At 41.2% G+C, this 24,242-nt stretch overlaps 1 protein-coding gene across 2 annotated transcripts in view; it reads right to left on the bottom strand.

The window, feature by feature from the left end:
• Positions 1–4,732: 4,732 nt before the first annotated feature.
• The window catches only part of LOC105488103 (zinc finger protein 460), a 30,519-nt gene continuing 11,009 nt past the window's right edge, over positions 4,733–24,242 (bottom strand). For both annotated transcript variants that reach the window (XM_011751872.3, XM_011751870.2), the window contains exon 3: positions 4,733–22,526. In XM_011751872.3, coding sequence (XP_011750174.1) covers positions 20,995–22,526 — 1,532 coding nt within the window. In that variant the 3' untranslated portion in view covers positions 4,733–20,994. The remainder of the gene's footprint in view (positions 22,527–24,242) is intronic.

Below are 24,242 nucleotides of genomic sequence, written 5' to 3'. Positions count from 1 at the left end.
CAGCTACTCGGGAGGCTGAGGCAGGAGAATGGCGTGAACCCGGGGGGCGGAGCTTGCAGTGAGCTGAGATCCGGCCACTGCACTCCAGCCTGGGTGACAGAGCGAGACTCCGTCTCAAAAAAAAAAAAAAAAAAAAAAAAAAAAAACCTTTGAAGAAACCTACAAAATATCATTCTGGACACAGGCTTTGGCAAAGATTTCATGACAAAGTCTCTAAAAGCAATTGAAACAAAGGAAAAACAGACAGATGGGACCTAATTAAACTGAAGTGTACAGAAAAATAAACCATCAACAGAGTAAACAGCATACAGAATAGGAGAAAATATTCACAGCCTGTACATCTGACAAGGTCTAATATCCAGAATCTATAAGGAACTTAAGCAAAGTAACAAACAGAACAACAACCAATCTTATTTTAAAAATTGAGCCAAGGACATAAACAGACATTTCTCAAAAGAAGACATACATGTGGCCAACAGGCATATGAAAAAAAGTTTCAGCATCACTAATGATTAGAGAAATGTAAATCAAACCACAATGAGATGCCATCTTACATCAGTCAGAATGGTTGTTTTAAAGTGAAAAAGTAACAGATACTGGCAAGGTTGTGGAGAGAAGGGAATGCTTATACACTGCTGCTGGGAAAGTAAATTAGTGCAGCTATTGTGGAAGGCAGTTTGGAGGTTTTTCAGAGAACTTAAAACAGACCTTCCATTTGACCCAGCAATCCCATTATTGGGTAGGTACCCAAAGGAATATAAATCATTCCACCAAAAAGACACATGCACCTGTATGTTCATTGTAGCACTATTCACAATAGCAAAGACATGAATCAACCTAGATGCCCATCAACAGTGAAATGAATAAAGAAAATGGTACGTATGCAACCATAAAAAAAATCATGTCCTTTGCAGCAACAGGGATGGAGCTGGAGGCTATTATTAGAAATGAATTAATGCAGGAACAGAAAACCAAATACTGCGTCTTCTCACTTATAAGTGGGAGGTAGACAATGGGAACATATAAACACAAAGATGGGAAAAATAGCCACCGGGGCCTACTTGCAGGGTGAGTGTGGGAGATGGGTAAGGGAAAAACAAAAAACATAAACACTTCCTATTGGGTACTATGCTCACTACCTGGGTGACAAAATCATTTGTACATCAAACCCCAGTGACATGCAATTTACCCATGTAACAAGCCTGCACATGGACCTCCTGAGCTTAAAATAAAAGTTGAAAATAAACCCACAAAACAAGGGGAAAAAAGGTGAAAAATGAGAAATTGTTTATTGGGTGCAGTGTACACTATTTGGGTGACAGTCACACTAAAAGCCCAGACTTCACCAGTACATAATATATCCCTATAACAAAACTGCACTTGTACCCCCTAAATCTAAAAAGAAACAGTTTACTGAAAGACAAAAAATAAACACATACCATATGATTACATTTATATAAAATTTTAGAGAATGCCAACTAATGTATAGTGTCATTAAATCAATGGTCACATGGGGATAAAGGATTGGAGAATAAGAGATTAGTAAGGGGCATGAGGAAACTTTTGACGTGTGTATACATGTCAAAATTTATCAAATTATACAATTTCAATATGTGTAGTTTATTGTATGCCAATTATATATCATTAATGTGTTAAGAAATAAAGTTTCCACATAAAAATCTGAATCAATCAGTCCTGTATTTATTCAACTCTCTCCCTCTTCCCGTATCTTGAGTCAGCCCTCCTTCAGTGGCAGTAAAAACTAGAAAGCAATGAAGGCCATGACTTCCCACATGCTGGCTGGGTCACAAAAGATGCATCATGGACTACAAGCTCTCTTTTGTCAGTCCTGGGGTTCCTGCCTGTTCAGTGATGACTAAAATATCAACAGCCCAAGGAAGTACAGGAATTCACAAACTTTCAGATTGTTTGCTCTCACACTGGTCTCTGCCATAGGAGAAAATGAGCCCAGCAGGTCCTGATAATTTCTGTATGCCCTCATCACAGGGTCATAGTTACATTAAATTTGTGTATCCCCCTTTAGAGTACACACATACCTTCTAGTTTCCCAGTCTCCACTACTCCCTACTATCCAGTGTTTCTGTATGTAGTGTTTCTGTATCTGTTTCCTACTTAGCCCCTGTAGGTCTTACATGCCTACCAGATTTTAGACTTCAGGGGAAATGTCCTCTGCATAGAGGTCCTAGGAAACAGCCACCCCTCAACAGAATTGATGGAATATGACACATCTTCTGGGAAAAAAGGGCTCAACTCATGCTGTTGAGTTGATATCAGAGATCCTGATATCGAGGTCACAAGCTCAGTCTCACAATGTCCTACAGTTTTCCCTAAGAGACGTTGGGCAGCATTGCAAAACAGGCCAAACTAGACTTAGAGCTACTCTCTGCCATCCTGCTGTCCACTCTGAGGCACATAAAGTTGGCGGTCTCTGCTAGCAAAGCCCTTCTTTTCTCAGTCACACACAATGAACAGAACAGATTGAAGGGTTAAACACTATGGCACTTATCTCTGCACAAATGAGAACATCATGAGGTGGGCATATCTAAGGTTGGTGGATTGGGAAGCTGGTTGGAGAAATCCATCTCAGCTACCATGTGGGGTCAACACTATTAAGGATGGGGACCTCTGGAAATCCACAACAGGCCCCAGCTCTGATCTTTTAGGCAGCAGCTGGATCATACCCACACTGAAACTGAGGAAAGAGATGAGGACCCCATTTGTTTCTGATCACTCATGCAGTTGTAAGTAATCTCTACAGTGTGATGCACATATGTCTGAGGTTCAAATCCTGGCTTAGAGCTCCCTCTCAAAGGTTACTCTGAGATTTTCTCTTAGGATCATGCCATGTTAAACAATGAGCACATTCCATCAACTCTTAAGGCCTCTCTCCAGTGTAAATTTTCTGATGCCTAATGAGGTTAGGCCTTCACTGTATGCTTTCTTTTATCTGCTACAAAAGGCCTTATTCTGGTTGACTTTCATTTGGCCAAGCAAGGTAGGAGCTTCTGCTTTCCCACATTTCCTGAACACATAAGATCTTGTTCCACCGTGAATTCTCTGATATAAGATAGTCCATTTCTGCATTCTCACACTGCTATAAAGACATACCTGAGTCTGGGTAATTTATAAAGGAAAGAGGTTTAATTGACTTACAGTTCTGCATAGCTGGGGAGGCCTCAGGAAACTTAAAATCATGGCAGAAGGCAAGAGAGAAGCAAAGACACATCTTACATGGAGGCAGGTGAAAGAGCGAACAAGCGAATAGGAAAGAGCCCCTTATAAAACCATCAGATTGAGGGTTGGGTGTGGTGGCTCATGCCTGTAATGCTAGCACTTTGGGAGGCTGAGATGGGCGGATCACCTGAGGTCAGGAGTTTGAGACCAGCCTGGTCAACATGGCAAAACCCCGTCTCTACTAAAAATACAAAAATTAGCTGAGCGTGGTGGTGCACACCTTTAGTCCCAGCTACTCAGGAGGCTGAGGCAGGAAAATCACTTGAACCCAGGAGGCGGAGGTTGCAGTGAGCCAAGATTGTGCCACTACACTCCAGCCTGGCCAACAGAGCAAGACTCCGTCTCAAAACAAACAACAACAACAAAAAACTCCATCAGATCTTGTGAGAACTCACTATACGATGGCATAGGGGAAACTGCCCCCATGATCTAATCACCACCCACCAGGTCCCACCCTGGTCACTGGGGATTATGGAGATTACAATTCAAGATGAGATTTTGGTGGGGACACAAAGCCTAACCATGGTAGGAATTGTGGCTTTAGAATTCCTCACATTTACCACACTGAGAAGACATTTTTCCAGTGTGGACTTCCTGGTACTCAACAAATGTGTCTTTATAAAGAACTTGCCACATGATCTGTACTCATAAGGTCTTCTCCACTATGAATTCTCTGGTGCTAAACGAGATGAGGTCTAATGATAGAGGCTTTCTCACATTCAGCACTTTTTTTTTTTTTTTTTTTTGAGATGGAGTCTCGTTCTGTTGCCCAGGCTGGGGAGCAGTGGCGTGATCTTGGCTCACTGCAAACTCTGCCTCCTGGGTTCAAGCGATTCTCCTGCCTCGGCCTCCTGAGTAGCTGGGACTACAGGTGTGTGCCACCATGCCCAGCTAATTTTTGTATTTTTTTTAGTAGAGACGGGGTTTCACTATGTTGGCCAGGCTGGTCTCAAACTCCTGACCGTGTGATCCACCTGCCTCAGCCTCCCAAAGTGCTGGGATTACAGATGTGAGCCACCATGCCTGGCCAACACACTCTTAAAGCCTTGATCCTGTGTGAACTGTTTGGTGTATATGGACGTTAGAGCTGGAGCCAAATAATTTCCCATAATCACTGCACTCATAAGGCACAGCTTTGCTGTGAATTCTCTTGTGTAACTATACAATGTTAGCTGTTATTAAAGGTATCCCAGCACTGACTGCACTCATAAGGGTTTACTCCAGCATGGGTTTCCTGATGCTGAAAAAGTATGTATTTGTGGCAAAAGGCTTTCCCATAATTGCTGTACTTGGAATCCCTTTGTCCAGTGTGAAAAGCCTTCCCACTCTCATTGCTCCTGTGTGGCTCTTCCCCACTGAAAGGGGCCTGATGCTGCACAAGTTGAGAGTTGACCAAGAAGTATTTCCCACCCTCCTTGCAAGTGAAAACCTTCTGTGACATGCGGGTAAGCATCTAACCAGTTCAAGGCACAATTCATCCATTTGTTCACCAGATACATAATTTATTATGTTGCTTATGCATTGTACACTGTAACTCCATTATTCCAGCAACTCAAAACCTCATCCAATCACTGGGTTCATCTCACTGTTACAATCTCTAGGGTGTGTTGTCCTTTGCATCAGATTCAAATACTGTTCCTATAGCACAGGGAAACTATAAACACAATATAAATTGTCTCCATTCACATCCAATATACAGAAGGCCAGCGACACAGTGGAATGACATGGTCAACCCAGATTTCTATCCACAACAACAGTATTTTTCAGGAAAAGCACAAAATAAGATTATATCTGGTCAAAAATTGGAAATTTAGTAGAAAAGTAACTCTAAAAGTTATCCTTAAGGCCAAAGGAAAGTGATTACAGGTGAAAGGTCTGCAGTGGTAGAAGGAATAAGAATCCAAGAGATGGATGCATCTGCAGATCAATACAATTACTTATTATCTCTATACAACATGAACAGTATCTCCTAATTTAGCAGAATAATAGAAATGCTATACTCTAATACCAACACGCAATGACATCCTTTGATGTGTTCAAGAGAAGGGTAAAGGTATTAACAATTCTATAATAGGTTAGAGAAGTGTTACAATTCTTATCTTAGACTAATGAATAAAATGAGTATATACATTTCAAACTAAAAGAAAATTAAGAGTGTTAATAATCTATACATTTTTAAAAGCACAAAAAACAGCCCAGAAGAAAACCACAAAATAAGATGCATTTAAAACCAAATATATTAGTTATCACATGAATTGAATACAGAATGTGTGAATAGTAATTTTAATGGATTAAAATAATCCAGTAATAGTTCATAAATTACACATCTAAGATAAAATGTCATAGAAATATATGAAATAGAATGAAAAATGTATACTTATAATTACTAAACACAAACACACAAAAATGTATATTTGCATCTGACAAGTAGGAATAAGGAAGAAAACACCAGTAAAATATACTTTACAGTTTATATACTTTTAAAAATTTTAGTATTACTTTTTATAAAGATGAAGAGTTTCACTATGTTGCCCAGGCTGGTCTCAAATTCCTGACCTCCGGCAATCCTCCTGCATAAGACTTCCAAAATGCTGGGATTATAGGTGTGAGCCACTGCGCCTGGCCTGTATACAATTTTTAACATCAATTCAAATTACATTAAAAAAAATTTAGTATAATGAGAATAAAGAAATATACAGACAAACCAGGATATTTTAATATTAGCTATCTCAGTAACGATTTCAAAAAGGCAGGTATAACATTGATGAGGTTCTGTTAGATTCATACAACATAATGGTCAAATCTGGACTGATAGATACATACAGAACAGCAGACGTCAGTTGCCGAATGTTTTCTTTTAAAACACAAACTGAGTATTAAAAAAACTGACAATATATAGTATCAGAAAAAAATCTTTAACTTTCATAGAATAAAAGAGAGAATACAATCAGTGTAGAGATCAACAAAAGATACCTTGAACTCCTGGCCTCAAGTGATCCTCTTGCCTCAGCCTCCCAAAATGTTGAGATTACAGGCTTGAGCCACCATGCCCAGCCTAGATACCTGTTTTTTTAATATGCTTGAAATTCAAAGTATAAAATACTAAGTAACCCATGCATAGCAGAAACAAAAATTGAAGAATATTTTATTTGTAAAATAATGACAATACCAATTTCATAGGACTTTTTATAAGCAGTATAATAGGAAGTCTTCTGACAAATTAGGAAGATAGGGTCTGCCCTTAGAGTAGGGGCTTGGGCTAATTACCTGACTTCTCTGCACCTCGGCATTGTCATCATTACATTGAAGGGGTCCCTATGGTGCCTTAAAGTGCTCAAGCTCTATTATTCACCACACAGTTTTGTTGTTTTTAAATTATCATGGGATATTCAACCTGAAGTTTTACTTTACGTGCCCACAATGTCATCTCTACATATTCTCATGAGATGCAGTTCATGAATTCTAAAGCAGTATCATTTAATGTATTATTTTAAAGAGATAATTAGAAAGGTATATTCAGACATCTGTAAGAATAACAGTGTATCCAATTAATACAAAAAGCATCTCTACAGCATTATTTCATTTATATCAATTTTTAAATCAGCCAAAAATGTAAAGCTACTATTAGTAATACACATTTAAGGTGAAAGCAAAATGAGTAAGGCAAAATTCTGGATGGTGGCATCCTCTCAAGCGGAGGATGGAATTGGCAATCTGGCAGTCTCATGCCGGGCATGCTGATTTTGTTCTATTATATAATCAAGGGGCAGGGCTGAGTGTATTACTTTATTACATCTATCATGTTTTCCCATTTTTCATCCATGTATAAGTAAAGATTAAGTGGACAAATCTTAATAGCCGGAAGACTGTCTACATGCGTTTCCCATGTAATTCCTAGTAATGCAAAGAGAGAGAACATTCTCAATAGCTTCTCAGGCACAAATCTGCCCTCTCTCAATTAATACTGCATAAATGTGACCATTATTTTGTCTTTTATCGTCATGTACGATGTTTGGTTATGAACAACATAATTCTACAGTATTTCCTACTGTGTATCTGGTATATCACTACCACTCAAGGTTTATTTGAGAGGGAGACTATATATTTGTTATTATTAACGAATCTATTTCCATGACCGCTGTGAAACCCAGGCGGAGTTGACAGTGATGAGCTCTGGCCAGGCACAGTGGCTCATGCCTGTAATCCAACACTTTGGAAGGCTGAGGCAGGAGGATCACTTGAGCCCAGTAATTCAAGATCAGGCTGGGGAACATAAGTCTCTTTTGTAGAGACCTCGTCTCTACAAAAAATTTTAAAATTAGCCAACCATGGTGGCATGCGCCTGTGGTCTCAGCTACTAGGGGAGGTTGAGGCAGGAGGATTGCTTAGGCTGGGAGGCCAAGGCTACAGTGAGCTATGATTGCACCACTGCACTCTAGCCTGGGGGACAGAGCAAGACCTCATCTCAAAAAAAAAAAAAAAAGAAAAAAAAGAAAAGCCTCAAGCGTGTCAGTTCAAAAAAAATTTTTTTTTTTTTTTTTTTTTTTTTAAAGTGATGAGTTCTGGAGGTAACTACACCCACTCTGGATTTTCTGGTTACAATCACTACCTTTTCTCTCAGCCTCAGCTAGAAATCCAGACTCCTGAGGCCTCAATCCCTGACCTTTCATTCCTTGCAAATGCCAAAGCCAACTATGTAGGAAACTTTTTCAGAGAAGAAAACTTTGTCTTCCCAGAAGATAAACTCTCCACTTTGCTCTATGAGGCAGAGAGCAACCTCAAACCACAAACAGGTTGGGACTTGAACAGGCCTGAACTCAAGCATTCTTTCCTGGGAAATTCATCCATCTTGTTGGATAAAAGCAGCAGTTTTAATCAGTTTGTTTTCCTCCATTTACTTACTGTTTCACAATTTACTTAAACATCTTACAAATGACTGTCAATTGAACTATTTACAGTTGTTATTATAAAAGTGTTTTTTTGCTTTTTTTTTTTTTTTTTCTAGAGACGGAGTCTTTGCTCTGTCACCCAAGCCAGAGTGCAGTGGCACGATCTCGGCTCACTGCAAGCTCTGCCTCCTGGGTTCACGCCATTCTCCTGCCTCAGCCTCCCGAATAGCTGGGACTACAGGCGCCTGCCACTACGCCCGGCTAATTTTTTGTATTTTTTAGTAGCGACGGGGTTTCACCGTGTTAGCCAGGGTGGTCTTGATCTCCTGACCTCATGATCCACCCACCTCAGCCTCCCAAAGTGCTGGAATTACAGGCGTGAGCCACCATGCTCGGCCAATTTTAAATCTTTGTATACATGTATTTTGGTGTAAGAAAGCACTCCATCCTAATGAGTATGCCCCAACGTGACTTGTTTGGTTATAAAATATAAGGATGTTTAAATTTAATGTGAAACCCTTAAGTAACACCATATATAAACATTAACTCAAACAGATGTCAAAGCTTTGCAACACTGACTTACACAAAGCCTAATAAGGTAGACAAGGATGGGAGGCCAAGGTGGGAGGATCACTTGAGTTCAGATCAAGACCAGGCTGGGCAACATACTGACACCCCCATATCTATAAAACAACAACAACAAAAATAGGATACCAAAGAACACAAACAACCAAAATATTTTGGATTACATCAAACTTTTAAAACTACTCTTCAGGATACACTGCTAAGATAAAAAGAAAACCAAATACAAATAAATGGTTTGCAAAACATGTATCAGACAAATAACTAGCATTCAGAATATTAAAAGATAAAATGAATTATTAAAATTCAATGTTAAGAAGAAAAAACAGTTTAAAATGGAACAAAAGATTTGGACAGATAGGGTATGGTGCAGTGGCTCATGCCTGTAATCCCAGCACTTTGGGAGGCTGAGGTGGGCGGATCACTTGAGGTCAGGAGTTCAAGACCAGCCTGGCCAACATGGTGAAACCTCTCTACAAAAAATACAAAAAATTAGCTGGGCATGGTGGTGGGGGCCTGTAATCCCAGTTACTTGGGAGGCTGAGGCAGGAGAATTGCTTGAAGCTAGGAGGCAGAGGTTGCGGTGAGCTGAGATCTCGCCATTGCACTCCAGCCTGGGCAACAAGAATGAAACTCCGTCTGGGCAATAAGAACGAAACTCCATCTCAAGAAAAAAAGAAAAAAAAAAAAAAAAAAAAAAGAATTGGACAGATAACTAAAGATATATGAACAATGAACATATGAAAAAATGCTCAATATCAGTAGTCATTTCAGCAATGGAATTTAAATCCACAATGAGACACCTCTACATATCTGTTAAATTGAAAAACTTAAAGTATAACAAAACCAAGTGCTGACAAAGATGCAGGACAGGAGCTCCCACAAAATACTAGTGAGAAATCAAAATGGTACAGCCATTTTGGAAAACAACTTGGCAGTTTCCTATACAGGTAAATATGCACATATCATATGACACAGCAATTCTACTCCTAGTTATTTACAGAATGCAAATGAAAATGTTTCCAACCAAATATCTGTAGCAAGAGAGTGACTTCAGCAAGAAGGCAGATTAGCAGTCTGTAAATGCTGTTCTCCTCCCCACCCCCACACAGCCAAAATAACAAATAAATAACTACATTTTAATGCAAATAACTAAAGAAAAGCACCAGAATATGTCAAAGGAATAACAAAAACTCTGGTGAGCATAGAAACTCAGGATAGCCAAGAGAATGGAAGAAAACAACTGGCCTCCACAACTCCATCCCCCAGCCAAGATCAGCTGAAAACCAGAAGGAATTTCTCTGTATGTGGAAAAAGTGAGCAACAGCATACTAGCAGTGTCCATCACCACCTTGGACACCTACAGTCCTCACCACTGGGGTCCCCTACAGCCCTCACAGGCACTAAGCTTAGCTGAGGGACCCATCTGGAGTCCACACAGCTGTGCTTCCGAGGAAGAAGCTGACACTGTCTTGCCCCCTGTGGCCCACAGAGCTACTGTGCTGTTACCTTGGAACTGCTGGAGTTCCGTCTGGTTCCAGGGGTAAGTGCCAATGGCACCCCTTCATCCCTTAGGATTAGCCATCACCAACCACCCCTACCTGGTGGCCCAACATCTACAAGCAGCTTTTCCACCTTCCCATGTAGGGCCATGCAGTGGCAGAGCTGCTCCACCTACCCCTCAAGTCCCTATACTAGGCTGCGTCCTGTCAACTTAGACTAGCGCTGAAGCTGTGCACTCTCTCCTGGGAAAACAATGCTTTGGCAGATCTCCAACATCCACCTCTCACCATCTACCTCTCTCAGTCTACTTCTCCCAAAACTGCCCTGCTTCCAGGGACCTGAACTGAAGCTGCACCCTGCCTCCTGAGGAAAGGATGCCTTGGCGTAGCTCCTCCACCTACCCCTCCCAGTTGCTGCTGCATCCTGCCCCTCTAGGCCAGAGCTGAAGCAATGCCAGGCATCCTCAGAAAACAGTGCATTGACCATCCAGAGCAGTCACACCCCTCTGTACCTGAGCTGAAGCAGTACCTTGCCTCCTGGGAAAACAGTACTTGGGCCATCGAGAGCAGTCATGCCTCCCCAGTGCCTAAGCTGAAGCAGCACCCTGCCTACCAGGTAACAGCGTCTTGGCCATCCCAAGCAGACACACAGCCCAGCACCTAATCTGAAGCAGCTTCCTGCATCCCAGGAAAATGGTGCCTGGGCCAACCTAAGGTCACACACCCCAGACCTGAGCTGAAGAGGCACATTACCCCCTGGGGATGCAGTGCCTTGCCCAAACTGAGTAGCTATGCAATACTGGGCTGAGCTGGCATGGGACCTCACATTCCAGGGAAACAAAGCAGGGCATGAAATGAGACACCCCACACTACAGGCCAAACAACTCTAGTGCTCACTTCAGGGAGCTAGTTGGATAACCAGCTGCCAGGGGGCTGGACTAACACCCTGTATGAGCTGCTGAGACAGCTCTCTCCCTGGGGAGTTGAGTCATCACTGGGCTGCTCCCTATTGCCCAAGGCCCAAACAAAAACTGTGCTGTGCCAGAAACCTGAGTTGCCAATGAGCCTGAATAGCTCAGATTACCAAACTGCAGCTGTATTCTGCTTCCATGGCCCAATACTCCAGAGCACCACTTCTTCCCTAGTTTGGGCCTGTGCTGTGCCCTGCCAGCCAGAAACAAAATTAAAGCTACAACCTGGCCCTTTGGGCCCAAGCTGCTAGGGCGTACATCAGAATCACAGATCCTGGCTCTGTGGTAAACCTACCTCCAATTCTACCACATGAAGCAAACCTATAGCTCAAAACCCAGGGGCCACAATAGGTTCATCAGATGCTGAGCCTAGAACCCCAGACCCACAGCTGCCCTGAACACCTGCACCTGGAACCCGGAGTCACTGTACCTGCCTATAGGCCGTATCATACTTGACAGCAAGTAGTATCTTCATGGCTAAATAACTTCATTTGGGGGCAAATGAAAACAGGAGGACTCCAAAAAGCCCTTGCCATTAACAACCTGTGCCACCACTGCTACAAACTTACAACCTAGGCCACTGAGGCAGTTACTGCCAACATTAAATACTGTTGATAAAGCTGAACAAAGACTACACCATTTCAAAACCTATCTGGAAACAGTTACTACACCCATCTCAACTAGCACAGTAAGGACCGACTGCAGGTGAAAGCCTCTATGAGAGTGACAGTAGAAAAATGGGAAGAGGCCATTGTTCCACCAGATGCACAGACATCAATGCAGGGACAGAAGAAACATGAAAAAGCAAGGAAATGTGTCACCATGAAAGGAACAGAGTAACTCTCCAGTAACAAACTAGAAGGAAATCTACCAATTACCAAAAAGGAATTCAAAATAATGATCTTTTAAAAACTCAGTAAGGCCGGGTGCAGTGGCTCACACCTGTAATCCCAGCACTTTAGAAGACCAAGGTGGGTGAGTCACTTGAGGTCAGGAGTTCAAGACCAGCCTGGCCAACATGGTGAAACCCTGTCTCTACTAAAAATACAAAAATTAACTGGGCGTGGTGGCACACACATGTAGTCCCAGCTACTTGGGAGGCTGAAGCAGGAGAATCACTTGAACCTGGAAGGCAAAGATTGTTGTGAGCCAAGATCACGCCACTGCACTCCAGCCTAGGTGACAGAGCGACACTCTGTCTCAAAAAAAGGAAAAAAAGAAAAAAAAAAACCCTCAATAAGATACAAGATAATATAGAAAGATAATTTAGTAAAATCAGAAAAACAATTCATAACATGAATGAGAAATTTAAGAAATATTTTAAAACCACCAAACAGGAATCCTGCAGCTGAAGAATTTAAGAATAAAATATAAGGTACAATAGAGAGCATCAATAGCAGACTTACTCAAGCAAAAGATAGATAGAGTTTGTTTGGAATTACCCCGTCAGAGAAGAATAAGTAAGAATGACAAGGAGTGAAGAAAGCCTACAAGACTTATTAGATAACATCAAGGGAAAAAAATTTCATATTATCAGAGTTCCAGAAGGCAAAAAGATGACAAAAGGCATAGAAAATAATAGGCTGGGCACTTTGGGAGGCTAAGGAGGGCGGATCACCTGAGGTCAGGAGTTTCAGACCAGCCTGTGCAACATGGTGAAACCCCGTCCCTACCAGAAATACAAAAAATTAGCCAGATGTGGTGGTGGGTGCCTGTAATCCCAGCTACTTGGGAGGCTGAGGCAAGAGAATCACATGAACCCAGGAGGCGGAGGGTGCAGGAAGCCAAGATCACATCATTGCACTCCAACCTGGGTGAGAGTGCGAGTCTCTGTCTCAAAAAAAATTAAAGTAAAATAAAATAAAATAAAATACATTTAATGAAATAGCTGCTAAGGAGATCATAGCAAGACTAAAAATAAAACATTAAAAAAATGAAAAAGACAATGAAATAATAGCTAAAAACTTCCCAAGTCTTGCAAGAGATATGGACATTCAGATCCAGGAAGCTGAAAGATCCCCAAAAAGGTCATCTCCAAGGCACGTTATATTTGAACTGACAAAAGTCAAAGACAAAGAGAAAAATCTAAAAGCACCACTAGAAAAGCATCAAGTCGCAGTGGCTCAAGCCTGTAATCCCAGCACTTTGGGAGGCCGAGACGGGTGGATCACGAGGTCAGGAGATCGAGACCATCCTGGCTAACACGGTGAAACCCCGTCTCTACTAAAAAATACAAAAAACTAGCCAGGCGAGGTGGCGGGCGCCTGTAGTCCCAGCTACTCGAGAGGCTGAGGCAGGAGAATGGCGTAAACCCGGGAGGCGGAGCTTGCAGTGAGCTGAGATCCGGCCACTGCACTCCAGCCTGGGCAACAGAGTGAGACTCCGTCTCAAAAAAAAAAAAAAAAAAAAGCATCGCATCAAGTCACATATAAGGGAATCTTCACTGGACTAACAGCAGAAACCTCACAGGCCAAGAAAAAATGGGATGACATATCCAAAATTCTGAAAGAAAAGAAAAAATATCAGTAAAAAATCCTACACATAGCAAACCAATCGATCAGAAACTGGGTAGAAATAGCCAGGCACAGTGGCTCATGCCTATAATCCCAGTACTTTGGGATGCTGAGGGGGGCGAATTACTTGAGGTCAGGAGTTCAAGCCCAGCCTGGCCAACATGGTGAAACCCCATCTCTACAAAAATACAAAAATTAACCAGGCGTGGTTACATGCGCTTGTAATCCCAGCTGCTCCAGAGGCTGAGACAGGAGAATCACTTGAACCTGGGAGGTGGAGGTTGCAGTGAGTCAAGATCATGCCACTGCACTCCAGCCTGGGCAATAGAGCAAGACTCCATTTAAAAAAAAAAAAAAAAGAGAGAGAAGTTAGGTAGAAATAAAGTGTGTCTCAGGCAAGTAAAAATTAAGGGAATTTATCACCACTACACCAGCCTTTCAAGAAATGATCAAGGGAACGCAATATCTGGAAATAAGAAGACAATAATCATTATGTAACCACATGAAAGTATAAGATTCACTGGTAGAGGAGACAGGCAAAGAAAAAAGAGAAAAAAAATCAAATCTTATCACTACAGAAAACCACCAAAACACAATGATAAAAAATAAGAAATGAAGAAAAGAACAAAGGATATACAAAACATTCTGAAAACCACAAAATGAAAGGAGTCTTCACCTAAAAATAATAACCTTGAGGTGATTACATTCCTACCTTAAAAGATATATACTAGTTAAATGGATTTTTAAAATGACCCAACTATATGCTACCTACAAGAAACTCACTTCACCTCTAAAGACACAAATACGGCCAGGCGCAGTGGCTCACACCTGTAATCCCAGCACTTTGGGAGGCTGAGGCGGGTGGATCACCTGAGGTCAGTTGGAGACCAGCCTGGCCAACATAGTGAAACCCCATCTCTACTAAAAATACAAATATTAGCTGGGCGTGGTGGCACGCACCTGTAGCCCCAGCTAGTTGGGAGGCTGAGGCAGGAGAAATGCTTAAACCCAGGAGGCAGAGGTTGCAGTGAGCCAAGATAGCGCCACTGCACTCCACCCTGGGTGACAGAGTGAGACTCTGTCTGAAAAAAAAAAAAGACACAAATAGACTGAAAGCAAAGGAAGAGAAGAATATATTCCATGCAAAGGAAACCAAAAGCAAGCAGCAGTAGCTATACATTTTTTTTCTTTTTTTTTTTTTTTTAACCACCATTTTTTTAACCACCATTTTTTTTAAAATCATGACTATATAAGGAGTAGCTATACTTATGATAAGAGACTTGTATCAAACACAGTAGGGATGAAATCAGGAAGAGGATACAACAATTGTAAATATATATGCACCCAATATCAGAGCACCCAGATATGCAAGGCAAATATTATTAGATCTAAAGGGGAAGACAGACTCTAATACAATAATACTTGGGGACTTCAACACCCCACTTTCAACAATGGACAGATCATATACATAGAAAATCAATGAAGAAACACCAAGTTTAAACTGACTTTAGACCAAATGGACTTAAAAGACACTGACAGATCTTTTCATCCAACAGCTACAGAATACATATTTTTTTTCATAAGCACATACAATATTTTCAAGGAGAGGCCACATGTTAAACCACAAAACAAATCACAAAAATTAAAAGAATTAAAATCACATCGGGTACCTTTCTGATCACAATGAAATAAACCTAGAAATCAATAACAGGAGGAACTTTTAAAACAGTAAAAATAAATGGAAATTAAATAACATGATTCTGAATGACCAATGGGTAATGAAGAAATTAAGAAAAAAAATTTAAATGTCTTAAAATGAGTGAAAATAGAAACACAACATATAAAAATGTATGGGATGCAGCAAGAGCAGTTTTAAGAGGAAAGTATATAGCAATAAACACCTACATCAAAAACAATAAAGATCTGGCTGGGCATGGTGGCTCACACCTGTAATCCCAGTGCTTTGGGAGGCCAAGGCAGGAGGACGACTTGATGCTGGGAGTTCAAGACCAGCCTAGGTCATATAGCAAGACCCTATCTCTTAAAAAAAATTAAATTAAATTAAATTAGCTGGTCTTGATAGCGCATACCAGTAGTCCTAGCTATTCTGGAGGCAGAGGTGGGAGAACTGCTTGAGCCCAAGAGTTCAAAACTGAGGTGTGAGGATCACTTGAGCCCAGGAGTTTAAGTTGATTGTGCCATTGCACTCTAGCCTAGGTAACAGAGTAAGACCCTGTCTCTTAAAAAAAAAAAAAAAAAAAAAAAAAATCTAACAATGCTTCTCAAGGAACTAGAAAAGAACAAATCAAACCCAAAATTACAAGGAAAGAAATAACAAAGATTAGAATAGTAATAAATAAAACTGAGACTTAAAAAAAAATTCAAAGGATCAACAAAATGAGAAGTTCGTTTTCTGAAAAGAAACCATTAGACTAACCAAGAGAAAAGACTCAAAATCAAATGCACACAAAAATGACACTGTAACTGATACCACAAAAGTACAGAGTCATTAGAGACTATTATGAACAACTACAAACCAAAAATTTGGAAAACCTACAGAAAATAAATTCCTAGACACATATAACCCATGAGGATTGAACCAAGAAGAAACAGAAAACTTGAACTGACCAATTCTGAGTAACAAGATTTAATCAGTCATAAAAAGTCACCCATCAAAGGAAAGTCCATGATCTGATGGCTTCACGGCTGAATTCTACCAAACATTTTAGAAGAATTAAATATGAATTCTTCTGAAACTTTCTCAGAATAATGAAGAGGAGGGAATTATTCTAAACTCATTCCACAAGCCAGCATTACCATGACACAAGCACCAGACAAGGACACACACATGCAAAAGAAAACTACAGGCCAATATTCCTGATGAACATAAATGCAAAACTCCTCAGCAAAATACTAGCCAACCAAATCTAAAAGTACATCAAAAAGACTGTTTACCATGACCAAGTAGAATTCATTCCAGGGATGCAACAATGGTTCAACATACACAAAACAATAAACATGATACATCAACAGAATGAAGAACAAAAAATGTGATCATCTCCATAGATGGAGAAAAAGCCTCTGGTAACATTCAATATCCCTTCATGATGAAAACTCTTAACAAATTACACATAATAATAGAAAGAACGGGCCAAGTGTGGTGGCTCACACCTGTAATCCCAGCACTTTGGGAGGCCGAGGCGGGTGGATCACGAGGTCAGGAGATCGAGACCATCCTGGCTAACACGGTGAAACCCCATCTCTACTAAAAATACAAAAAATTAGCCGGGTGTGGTGGTGGGCGCCTGTAGTCCCAGCTACTTGGAAGGCTGAGGCAGGAGAATGGTGTGAGCTGAGATCACACCACTGCACTCCAGCCTGGGCAACACAGTAAGACTCCGTCTCAAAAAAAAAAAAAGAAAGAACGTACCTCAACATAATAAAGGAAATAAATAACATACCACAGCTAACATCATTCTTAATGGGAAAGAGCTGAAAGCTTTCCCTCTATAATCTGAAACAAAACAAGTATGCCCACTTTCACATCTTTTATTTAACAAAAGTACAAAAAGTCTGAGACAGAGGTATCAGGCAAGACAAAGAAATAAAGGGCATGCAAATCAGAAAGGATGAAGTCAAATTATCCCTGTATGCACATGACAGGATCCAATATATAGAAAACCCTAAACTCCAAAAGTGGCACTAAAAAACTCTTAGGACTGATAAATTCACTGAAGTTGCAGGATATAAAATCAACATGCAAAAATCAGCAGCATTTCTACACACCAACAATGAATTAGCTGAAAAATAAATCAAGAAAGCCATCCCATTTATAATACTTCAACAAAAATAATATAAGAATACAAGGAAAACTATATAACACTGATGAAGTAAATCAAAGAGGACACACATAAAAATGGAAAAACATCCCATGGTCATGGATTAGAATGGTTAATATTATAAAAATGAACATACTTTCCTGTAAGAGATAGCTTATGGAAAAAAATGAACATATTACCTCAAATGATCTACAGATTCAATGCACTCTCTAACAAAATATCAATGACATTTTTCACAGAAATAGAAAGAGTAATCCTAAAATTCATGATATCACAAAAGATACTGAATATCCAAAGCAATCCTAAGCAAAAGGAACAAAATGGGAGTTTTGTTCACACTACCTGACCTTGAAATATACTACAAAGTGATGGTAAACAATACAGCATTTTTCAAAAACCACACAGACCAGTGTAACAAAACAGAGAGCCCAGGAATAAATCCCATTTACAGCCAACTGATTTCTAACAAAGGCACAAAGAACATTCACTGGGAAGAGGATAGTCTCTTCAATAAATGGTGCTGGGACACTGGATATTCATATGCAAAAGAATGAAACTAGACTCATCTCTCACCATATACAAAAATCAACTCAAAACACCAAGTATGCTGGCTCATACCTGTAATCCTAGCTACTCAGAAGGCTGAGTTGAGGCTGACTCTAGTCCAGGAGTTCAGGATCAAGCTGGGCAATGTGAGACCATGTCTCTAAAAACTAATTTAAAAGCAAAAACAAAAATTGGGAATGTATTTTTAGGGCAATTTGAATCTATGCTCTCAGGATAATCAACTAAAAATGGTTTAAAAGCTTAAATGTAAGAGCAAAAACTATGCAACTACTAGAAGAAAACATAGGGGAAATGCTTCAGGATATTGGTCTGGGCAAAAATTTTATGATGACCTAAAAATCAAGGTAACAAAAGCACAAATAAAGGGATTACATTAAACTAAAAAACTTCTGCACAGCAAAGGAAACAGAATGAAGAGACAACTAGCAGAGTGGGATAAAATATTTGCAAACTATTCATCTGAAAGGGATTAATATCCAGAATACACCAGGAACTCAATAGCAAAAAAAAAAAATAATAATAATAATAGAAAATCTGATTTTAAAATGGGTAAGGTGAATAGACATTCCTCAAAAGGAGACATACAAATGGCCAAGTATATGAAAAAATGCTCAACATCGCTAAACATGGAAATGCAAATCAAAACCAAAATGAGATATAATTTCACCTCAGTTAGGATGGCTATTACCAAAGATAAAAAATAAAAAATGCTGCTGAGAACATGGAAAAGGGGAAACTCTTATATATGGCTGGCAGGAATGCTAATTAGTACAGCCATATGGAAAACAGTAAGGATGTTCCTCAAAAATCTAAAACTATAGCCAGGCATGGTGGTGTGTGCCTGTAGTCCCAGCTACTCAGGAGGCTGAGGTGGAGGACTGCTTGAGGCCAAGAGTCTGAGACCAGCCTGAATAACACAGCAAGACCCCATTTTAAAAAATTAAAAATAAACAAAAGTTAAAAATACAACTACCATATGATCCACTGGTAGTGATCTATGTCACTACTGGGCATATATCCAAGAAAAAAAAAATTCATATGTCAAAGAGAGATCTACACTCCTATGTTTATTGAAGCACTATTCATAATAGCTAAGAAATCAATCTAAGTGTCCATTATCAGATGATTGAAGAAAGAAAACATGGCATATATACACAATGGAATACTACTCAGCCATGAAAAATAAACCTGTCATTCACAGCAACATGAATGAGCTTGAAAGACATTAAGTGAAATAAGCTAGGCACAGAAAGATAAATACTCTCTGTTTCTACTCATATGGAAGCATAAAAAGTTGAGTAGAATGGTGGTAACCAGAGGCTGGGAAGGATAGCAGCGAGGCAGACAGAGATTGGTTAACAAATACAAAATTACAGCAAGTGAGATTCCATTTCAATAAGTTGTAGTGTTCTGTGGCACTGCAGAATGAGTACAATTGGCAATACATTTTATACATTTTCAAATAGCTAGAAAAGCAGACTGTGAATGTTGCTAAACACAAAGAAATGATAAATGCTTGAAGAGATGGATATGCTAATTACCCTGATCATTACTCTTAGCACACATATATTGAAATATCACACCGAACCCCATTAACATTATGTGTCAATTAAAAACAATAAAAGAAACAAAAAGAATACCAAAAGAGAAATTCCAAAATATTCTGATTAAACATATTAATTACTATGACTGGACTAAATCCATAGTGACAACTACCTGCATATACACATGCAGGTTCACCTGTTAAAATTCCAGTCACTTTATAGTCAGCCTACACACAATCTTCTGTAAGACTGAAAAATGAGATTCCTTCTTTGTGTTTATTTTCTGAGTTTATCATAATCCTTTAATTTAGCTACATGTCTTATTTCATTTTTGGTTCCAAAATGTCCTCTAGAAAATTGCTGAGGTGAACTTTTAACTATTTACTCTCTCTAAAGAGGAGTAAAGAAGCTGAGAAACCACAATCAGAGGGAAGAACTAGGACTCCCTGGATTACATTATGTACAAACAGCTACAATATCATCTCCATCCCGCAGAAAAATAAAGAAAAACAAATTAACAAGTAGATCCAGATCAAGAAAAAAGTATGTGTACCGGGTGGTTAAAGACACCTGAAGAAACAATTTTTTAAAAAAATCAAAGCGTTTGAAGTGTGCAGTAAAATGTGCCCATTCATATGTACATCCTTATCTCCTTAAATGTCAAAGTATTTCATAACTCAAGCCTCCATCTTTCTCATAAAGATATATGCTTCTGCTCCTCAAGAGTGGAGACAATGCTGTGGAACAAAGTAGGCTTTCACAAAATGTTTTCAAACAAACCATTTGTCTACAGCACTGGACAGCAGTGAATGTATACACAGGGAAAATAAAGGGGATGAGGCTCTTTTGTTTCTGAAACATTTTCCTCTCCCAAATAAAATAACGAGGAGATGACAAATTGCCATGGGCTTGTCAGGGAAGTCTGAAAGAAGCTGTGCTTCCATTTCTTTCTCTTCCCTATTACTCCTCCTCCTTTGCTTGAATGTCCCTGAGATAACATTTCACTGTAAACTAACAAGAAAGATGTGGCTGAAGGTTTTCCTAAGTGCACAATAACCACTGGGTCTCTCTCATGGGCGAATTATCAGATGTAGAATAAGACTCTTGGCTGTGTCAATTTCTAACATAATTGTTTAGATGACAAATGATTATCTAAAACAGGTTTTCACACAGAGATGATGCTTATGAAGCTTCTCTTCAGTATGAATGACCAGACGGTACGATGTTTCCTCTCACCACAGATTTTCTTCAAGTGGTGATATTCAAAAACTCTTTCCCTAACAGGAATTCGTGGATGTTGACTGAAGTGTGTAAAAGGTCTTCCCACATCTGTTACAATGGTAGGGTTTCTCCCAGGATGAATCCGTTGATGTCGAGTGAGGAGGAATGAGCGGCAACTGAAGGCGTTTCCATATTCACTGCACTCACTGGGCTACTCTCAGTCTGGATGATGGAGTGTTGAACAAGATCTGTGCTCTCGCAAGAAACGTTCCCACTCTGGATGCGTTCATGGGACTTTTCTGCGGTGTGAATCCGCTGGTGCCTTGTGAGGGGTGACCTGCGGTTGAAGGCCTTCCCGCACTCCACGCACTCATAGGGTTTCTCTCCAGTGTGGATGCTGAAGTGTCGAATGAGGTTTGTGGTCCGACAAAAGGCTTTCCCACATTGGATGCATACGTAGGGCTTCTCTCCAGTATGAATCCACTGGTGCCTTGTCAGCCCTGACATGCGGGTAAAAGCCTTTCCACACTGTAAACATTCATAGGGCTTCTCTCCAGTGTGGATGTTGAAGTGTCGAATGAGGTCTTTTCGAATGCTAAAGGCTTTCCCACATTCTTTGCACTCAAAAGGCTTTTCTCCAGTGTGGGCTCTTTCATGCAAGACATAGGTGGAGTAGTGAGTGAAGGCCTTTCCACACTGACTGCACACAAAGGGCTTCTCACCAGTGTGAATCCGCTCATGCTGCTTGAGGTGTGACCTGCAGTTGAAGGCCTTCCCACACTCAAGGCACTTAAAGGGCCTCTCCCCAGTATGGATAAAGAAGTGTTGAATGAGGGCTGTACTCTCATAAAAGCCTTTTCCACATTCGCTGCATGCGAAGGGTTTTTTCTCATTGTGGCTCTTGTTATGCAAAACGTAATTGGAGCGGTAGGTAAAGGCCTTTCCACATTCATTGCACACAAAAGGCTTCTCTCCACTGTGAACCCGCTGGTGCCGTGTAAGGTGTGACCCGCGGTTGAAGGTCCTTCCACATTCGCTGCACACAAAGGGCTTATCTCCATTGTGAGTCCGCTGGTGCCGTGTGAGGTGTGACCTGCGGTTGAAGTCTTTCCCACACTCCATGCATTTATAGGGCTTCTCCCCAGTATGGATGATGTGATGCTGAAGGAGGTGTTTGCTCTTGCCGAAGGCTTTCCCACATTCTGGGCAATCATAGGGCTTCACACGAGGGAGAATCTGCTCATGCTGAACAAGGAAGCAATTTTCATTAAACATTTCCTCGAATTTATAGGAATTTTCCCCTTCGTGAATCAAGGAATCTGTAACTGGTCCATATGAGTCAAATCCATAAAGAGCATCTTCTGGTGAGACTTGGTTCTGTATCATCATTGAACATATACCATCAGCTGTCGCCAAACCTTCATTTTCAAGGCTCATTTTCCCATGGAGATTCTCACTCTGTGGGTCTGTCCCTGGTCTCAAAAAGTATTCCTGCATTTCAGATGGCCCATCCTGATCCATGGCCTGCCCAAAATAGGAGTATCCTGGGACTCCCTGTGCCAGCTGTTCCTGGAGTGAGACTTCCTCAGACAAGGCCAGGTGAGAAGGGATAGGCTCTACAGTCTCAGGTTTTGTGCTGTCACCTGAAGGGAATACAATACACAAAAGAGCTTATTAAGATAGTATAGAAGAAATGAAACCACCATTTTGGTGAGAACAGTAAGATGAAAATAGTGATGATTTGAAAATAGCTATGATTGGCCGGGCGCGGTGGCTCAAGCCTGTAATCCCAGCACTTTGGGAGGCCGAGACGGGCGGATCACGAGGTCAGGAGATCGAGACCATCCTGGCTAACACGGTGAAACCCTGTCTCTACTAAAAAATACAAAAAACTAGCCAGGCGAGGTGGCGGGCGCCTGTAGTCCCAGTTACTCGGGAGGCTGAGGCAGGAGAATGGTCTAAACCCGGGAGGCGGAGCTTGCAGTGAGCTGAGATCCGGCCACTGCACCCCAGCCTGGGCGACAGAGCAAGACTCTGTCTCAAAAAAAAAAAAAAAAAAAAAAAAAAAAAAAAGAAAATAGCTATGATTTGATGGGCTGGGTACAGTGTCTGATGCCTGTAATCCCAGCACTTTGGGAGGCTGAGGCAAGTGGATCACTTGAGGTCAGGAATTCGAGACCAGCCTGGCCAACATGGTGAAACCTCATGTCTACTAAAAATATAAAAATTGGCCAGGCTTGGTGGCAGGCACCTATAATCCCAGCTACTTGGGAGGTTGAGACAGAAGGATCGCTTGAACCTGGGAGGTGGAGGCTGCAGTGAGCCAAGACTGAGCCACTACACTCCAGCCTGGGTGACAGAGGGAAACCCATCTCAAAAAAAGGCCAGGTGCGGTGGCTCACGCCTAAAATCCCAGCACTTTGGTTTGGGAGGTTGAGGTGGATCACCCGGGATCCACCCACCTCAGCTTCCAAGGTAGCTGGACTACAGGCATATGGACCACGCCTGGCTTTTTTGTTTGTGTTTTTGTTTTTTTAGATGGAATTTCACTCTGTTGCCTAGGCTGGAGCACAGTGGCATGATCTCAGCTCACTGCAACTTCTGCCTCCTGGGTTCAAGCGACTCTCCTGAATTAGCCTCCCGAGTGGCTGGGATTACAGGTGTGCGCCACCATGCTGGGCTCATTTTTTTGTATTTTTAGAGATGGGGTCTCACCATGTTGGCCAGATTGGTCTGGAACTCCTGACCTCAGGTAATCTGTCCACCTTGGCCTTCCAAAATGCTAGAATTACAGGCATGAACCACCCCACCTGGCTAAATTTTTTGTATTTTTTTTTTTTTTTTTGAAGACGGAGTCTCGCTCTTTCGCCCAGGCTGGAGTGCAGTGGCTGGATCTCAACTCACTGCAAGCTCCGCCTCTCGGGTTTACGCCATTCTCCTGCCTCAGCCTCCCGAGTAGCTGGGACTACAGGCGCCCGCCGCCTCGCCCGGCTAGTTTTTTGTATTTTTTAGTAGAGACGGGGTTTCACCGTGTTAGCCAGGATGGTCTCGATCTCCTGACCTCGTGATCCGCCCGTCTCGGCCTCCCAAAGTGCTGGGATTACAGGCTTGAGCCACCGCGCCCGGCCAATTTTTTGTATTTTTTTTTAAAGAGATGGGGTTTCACCATGTTGCCCAAGCTGGTCTCGAACTCCTGGGCTCAAGTAATCCGCCCACCTCTGCCTCCAAAGTGCTAGGATTATAGACGTGACCCACCGTGCCTGGCCAACTCTTGAAATTTTTAAAGAGAAACCCGGGGGAGAAGCTCAAGCAGAGTACAGACTGGAATAGAGATCCCCACTCACAGTCAAGATGAGACT

This window comes from Macaca nemestrina, chromosome 20 (genome assembly GCF_043159975.1).
Source record: "Macaca nemestrina isolate mMacNem1 chromosome 20, mMacNem.hap1, whole genome shotgun sequence".
In the NCBI taxonomy this organism is placed as follows: domain Eukaryota; kingdom Metazoa; phylum Chordata; class Mammalia; order Primates; family Cercopithecidae; genus Macaca; species Macaca nemestrina.
This window is presented reverse-complemented; position numbering and strand designations above follow the sequence as displayed.